Below are 6,097 nucleotides of genomic sequence, written 5' to 3'. Positions count from 1 at the left end.
TGAAGTTACATTAAACTGGATAATAATATATATATATCATGTACCTGTTGTCGATAATAGAAAGATATATATATATATATATATATCTTTCTATTATCGACAACAGGAACGATGAAATTCTAATATTATTTTAAATCTTGTCAATTTTCGTTTAAGATTTTTAAGACACACAACTTACCCTTGTATAATTATAGCATCCAGTTTTAGGTACATGATCCATTTGATCATCATGGAACCATTTCTTACCATAAGTAGTTGAAGAAATTTTTGAGCAAAATGGTGGAAGATAATAACTTCCTATATTTTTGTCTCTTCGAGAAAAAGAAGACATTATTTTTGATTTAAAAAATTAAAAAAATAAAAATTAAAAAAACAAGGGTGTGGAAGATAAGAATTTACTAATGCTTTCCTAAACTGTCAGAAAATTTGAAAGTTGAAAGTGTTATTCGATTATCAAAATCGAATACTGTATTTTGAATGAAATTTGAAGTGATGTTGAAAATAATGAGAAAATTATTTATAATTCTTCATAACATGATTCCTAAATTTCTGAATTATATATGTTAAACAAAATTTAATTGTTATTTAAATAAAATATATTACGTCATCAATCAGCATAATTTTGTTTCATTAATTAAAAATTAATGTAATAAATATATTCTTATTTTAGTTAAATTGTAAACAAGGATTCCGCGAGGGAAAGTGCAAGGAAATAAACGATGTAGAAAACTGTGGTCATAAAGTACAATTTTTTAAAATTATTTTTGTAGAACGATATAAAACATAAAAATCTCTATTGGCTTGCAAAGTTTCGTTAATTTTGTGTAGCAAATAAAACAGTAATTAATTCTAATCACTTCGTTCAATTAATCGTTTCATTATGAACTGATCCATCCCCTAAAATCCTGTTGTGCTAAGTTACTATCTGTAAATACCCTTATACTAGGATTGTAATATTAACATATGAAATAAGAAAATTTTTGTTTCTAATTTTTTCCTGTTTTTAATTAAATAGATTATGCTACTTTTAAATATAATTTATAAAAATTTTGACTGTTTTTTCCTCTTGTGAAAATTTCTGAAATGACCTAAAGCAGTGGTTCCCAATTAGTTTTTCCTACGTACCATTTCAATAAAGAGCTAAAACTCACGTACCCCTTATAGCAGAAATCCATATTAATCCATACTAATATTATAAATTCGAAGGCAATCTGTCTGTCTGTTACCTTTTCACGTCTAAACTGCTAAACAGGTTTTAATAAAATTTGGCACAGATAGCTTACATGTTGGAGATGGACATACGCTACATTTTACTGCGAGAAAATATCTTACTCCCACGAGAAAATTCAATATAATGCGGGCGAAGCTGTGGGTAGACAGCTAGTAATAAATAGAATAATTTTTTTTTACATTTATTACCTTTAAAATACAATTCTAATAATAATGAAAATAACATAAGGTTATTTAATTTTGATGCGACAAATGTGCACGATTTTCTTTGCACGACTTTGTAAATATGGTTGCTTTTTGGTCAGCTTCAGTCTCAAGTCATCTTCGAGTCGAAGTCGATGACGATGTTTAGTTTTCATGTTTGTCTCGGCCGAAAATCCGCTCTCGCAGAGGTATGCTGTGCAAAATGGTAGTAAATATTTTATTGCCGCTTCGCTGACAAGATGATAATGATAATTGTACAATTTTTGTATCTTGCGTAAGAATTTCATTTAGGTATTGTCACAAATGCATTTTTTTTAATGAAATTTCGAGAATATTTTTAGTTATAAATAAACGAATTTGTGCATTCGACATCGTGTTGTAAATTGCCGAATTTTTGATGGTCCACCCATTATTCTTTTGATTGCTTCATGTCGTGCATTTAAATTTTAAATCGACCGATTTTAGATTGCCGCGCGTACCCCCAGGAGTACGCGTACCACTAATTGGGAACCACTGATCTAAAGCATAAAAATTTTCGTGTTTTTACATTTTAATAATTGGGCAGCAAGAAAATTATTGAAATTGTTTTAACTTATGGTTAAATTTGGAATTATACGGTACAAGTTTTATAATAAATATGGAAATAACACGTGTTTAATATATCTAACAGATTTTGTGTTGATAAAGTTTTTTATTTAACAATATTTAAGTTAGCTTTTAAGATTTTTTTTTATAAAATTAATATAATTATGAGATAAGTTTTATCTTATGAATAAAATTATTTTAAATTATATGTAGATTAGAACAAAGGTCAGCAACCTGGTTTTTATTATCTTTTTTTTTTAAACTAACAACTAACCACAGTGACCAGAATATTAACTCTTAAAATTTGATTTTGCACTGAAATTTATTTCTTTTTGAAACTTAAATTTTTTTTTTTTTTGCTTTAAAATTTTTTATCATCAATATCCGGTGTAGTTTTAATTTATGTAATTACAAGATAAATTATCATTTGAGCTGAATATCTGCATAATCAATTCATGTGATTATTACTGGAATAAAAAAAAATGTTTTTCGTGTCAAATACAGTGTTCTCCAATAAGTAATTTACGAAAAAATATAATTAATTAATTAAAATTACTATACATATACTAGAATATGAGATATGACGTCTATTTAAATTTCATCATAACGATATTTTATTGTGAATTGATATTGTGTTTGATCATGATGATATGGCGTCACTGTGACCACCACCATGACATCATATCGTCCAAACAACCGTTAAAAGCAACGACATATAACTACTAGACCTCGAACCGGGCCGTCATCTTTGAATACCTGCAGGAAATACCTAATACAGATACGACCGTTCATCACATAAATACACCATTTTCATTTCTGCATTTTATTTATTATTATTTATCATTTTATTATTTATTTTATTTATTATTTATCAATTTCTTATTCATCATTGTAATTTGCAGAAATGATAAATAATAAATTTCATTTATTATTTATCATTTCTGCAAATTACAATGGGCCGGGGGTCAAGATGATATAAATTGATAGAGAATATGAATTGTATGTAGGTAAAATAAAAACGATTCATAAAAAATTTTAATCATTTGCTATGTACCGGAGAAGAAACATCTTAATTAAAACTTTTTTTAATTTACAAGAAGCCTAAGAAGATTATTTTAATTAAAACTTAGCATTTAAATAATTTTTTTCGAATTTCTAGGGGACAGCTGTTCCCTCCTGCCCTCCCTTGGCGACGCCCTTGACCAGTAGTTAAGTTATTATTTATATCGGCTGAACACTTCGCCAAATTAAGGAATACAAAAAACAAAAAAAAAATAGACGCTCTTCGACTTACGAACACGATTGGTTCCTGGAGTTTTTTTGTAAATCGAGGAGTGTCTGTATTGGATAATATACAACCGTTCTTAGGGACTGTTCATAAATGACGCCCATACTGGAAGAGAGTGAGGAGGGGTTTAAGACAAGTCGTACAAAAATCGGACGTGGATGGGAGTTGAGTTTCAGTGGACGTCCGTATATCTCATTAAAATTTATAAAGTTTTATGCAGTTTATTATATTTATTTCAAAATCTCTTGTACGTTTCGTTTTTATTTATGGTATCTATCATTCGTAAAGTGAAAAAGGTTTAAGGAGAGTCGAATTTTGTTGTACGTTCGAAGAGAGGAAGGAGTTACGAAAATTTGGAAAAACTGGGATAAGAGGAAAGGAGGAGTAAAAATTTCAAGAAAAATGTGGGCATAATTTATGGACAACCCCATAAATATTTTCAAATGCAGTAACCCGTCAATAAACGTAATTTATTGACTTTTAAAATGAACAAGTTTGGTATACATTTGTCTTACAGAAACACCAAGAGCCTGATTATCTGATGTGGTGGATCAGACATTTGAGCTTTATTTTGCTGCTGCACATTCCGCTCATCATAGGTATCATCAAATTTGTTGGGTATCATCATCTATGTTAGCCAAAGTTATTTGCTTTAGTAGTCTTCGTGGCACTACTGGCTGTCTCTGTAGATGTTGAAGAAAATCAAACTTTGTAGGAATCAATGTTTCATGCAAATAGGTGTATCCATTCTGTGATCCATTGTGTGTTTATAAACAACAATTAGGTTCAAAGTGCCGACTGCAAAGAACACTACTATTACTTGGTAACTTCAATAATTGCTCAATTTGAAATACAACATTAGTGGATAACGAAACACGTTTCTCGTGATCTGTAAAACTCTCGTAGGACCCCAGTCAAACCTAGTTCAATACAAAAACAAAAAAATTCAACATAGGGTAATAACGGATTTCTGAAGGAAGTTTAATGTTTCTCCAGAAATATTTCTTCAGAAGGAGTTACGAGATTTTGATCGCCAACCGACGATATAGTATCACAGCAACTATATCTGAGCCTATATCTAACTTACTGGTGAAACCTGATACCAGATCCTACTTTATAACTCGGTGGCATACCTGTTATGCTTCTGTGACGATCCCCGCACACTCGAGTCTAAATAAATTGCAAGTACGTCAGAAATAGTTACCATAATTCACCACAAACAACCTGTCCACAACATATGCACTTTTTGCCTTAGACTGTCATGGCGGCGTCTAGTTTCTTTAGCTTCAGACGGCGGCGCTAGTTTCTACGTTAACTTTTATCCGATTCGTGGTCTAGTAGTTATAGGGGAGACCGGGGCAACTTCGGCATGCGGGGCAAGTTTGTCAAGCGCTTTTTTTAAAAAACAAATTAAAAGGAGACTTTGGTTATAGGTTAGGCAGTTGAGTTTTATTGGTGGCTTGTTGAGTGTAGTGTTTTTATTGTTCTCCAACAAGCGTAGTTGAATTATCAAGCAAATTTTCATTTTCGTTCAATTCCATATAATATTTTTTTTCCATTTATATTGAATTGGCAGGTTTTGTTATAATTCCATGATAACGAAAGTTACTTTTCCTGTTAGAAGGATGTAACTTCAACTTATTCACGTGGCCAGATCGTGGCTTGGCATTCTGTTCTCAGGGTTGTACTTAATGTTTCGAAATCATGACTAGCGGGGTAAGATCGGCAACATAAAGCCACATTAGAAGCAAAGGATAAAAATCAAACAGATGATAAATGAAAACATGTTTGCATTTGTTATTCATGTATATATGTCTTTGAACTTGCATTTCGTTGTAATAATATTAAATGGGTGTTGGATTTGTATTTCTTTGTTTTAATAGTGAATTCCAACTTATACATTGTTAATAACATAATTTTATATACGTGCCTATCTTGCCCCATTACTGTTGCCCCTATACCAGGGGCAACTTTAATAAAAATAATTAAAATAATTACAACTTTACAAAAAGAGAGAAGTTGCCGATCTTGCCCCTATACCCGGGGCAACTTCGTCAATTTCTCTCTTCTTGTAAAGTTGTAATTATTTTAATTATTTTTATTTCCAAACTGATTTTAACCAGTTCTATAGTAAGGTAACATTCCAATAGACAATATGCAAAGCTTTTTTTTTCAGTTTACAGCAGTATTTATTACACAAAATTTAAGTAAAGCTTAACATGCCGATCTTGCCCCGGTCTCCCCTAAGTAAATAGACTTCCTAAATTTAAACAAGTTGTCTGTGGATACTTATTTTTAAGAAAATTTTTAATTTCTTCAAAATCTACAGAAAATTTAATTGATCCAAAAAAATGGCACTGTGAATCTGTTAATACAATAAAAAAACAAAATAATAATAATAACGAGTAAAAATCATTGTGACATCTTTACAATGCCGGGTTGCAATTTTTAATCATATTTTTAATTTATGTAATTTAAAATATATGCTCTACACCTCAAATTAGTAGTGTCTTGCCCCTGTACATCATACTTTACTGTTAGCAACAGAGTCGTGCCGGTCATCTATATAACTCCTTTTAGGAAAAAATTTTTAAATTAAAATAAAATGACTCCCGGTTTTCATTATCAGTTATTGTATAGTTAATCGGGCCTCCTACTCGTAAGCTTTCCACATCTGGTCTCGGATTTTATGTATCTAACTCTGTTCTTGAGATTACGGAAAGACAGTCAGACGGACGTACGACAGTGAGAATTTATAGGTCTACAATTTTTACAAATTACAGCTCAATG

At 30.6% G+C, this 6,097-nt stretch overlaps 1 protein-coding gene across 1 annotated transcript in view; it reads right to left on the bottom strand.

Moving 5' to 3' along the window:
* The window catches only part of LOC111616641 (UPF0686 protein C11orf1 homolog), a 3,468-nt gene extending 3,015 nt beyond the window's left edge, over positions 1-453 (bottom strand). The window contains exon 1 of the mRNA XM_023358028.1: positions 179-453. Coding sequence (XP_023213796.1) covers positions 179-331 — 153 coding nt within the window. The 5' untranslated portion in view covers positions 332-453. The remainder of the gene's footprint in view (positions 1-178) is intronic.
* Positions 454-6,097: the final 5,644 nt, after the last annotated feature.

The sequence above is a fragment of the Centruroides sculpturatus genome, unplaced genomic scaffold (assembly GCF_000671375.1).
Source record: "Centruroides sculpturatus isolate CEXI.00-Female unplaced genomic scaffold, Cexi_2.0 scaffold3668, whole genome shotgun sequence".
Classification (NCBI taxonomy): domain Eukaryota; kingdom Metazoa; phylum Arthropoda; class Arachnida; order Scorpiones; family Buthidae; genus Centruroides; species Centruroides sculpturatus.
Note: the sequence above shows the minus strand (reverse complement) of the source record. Positions and strands in the feature narration are given on the sequence as shown.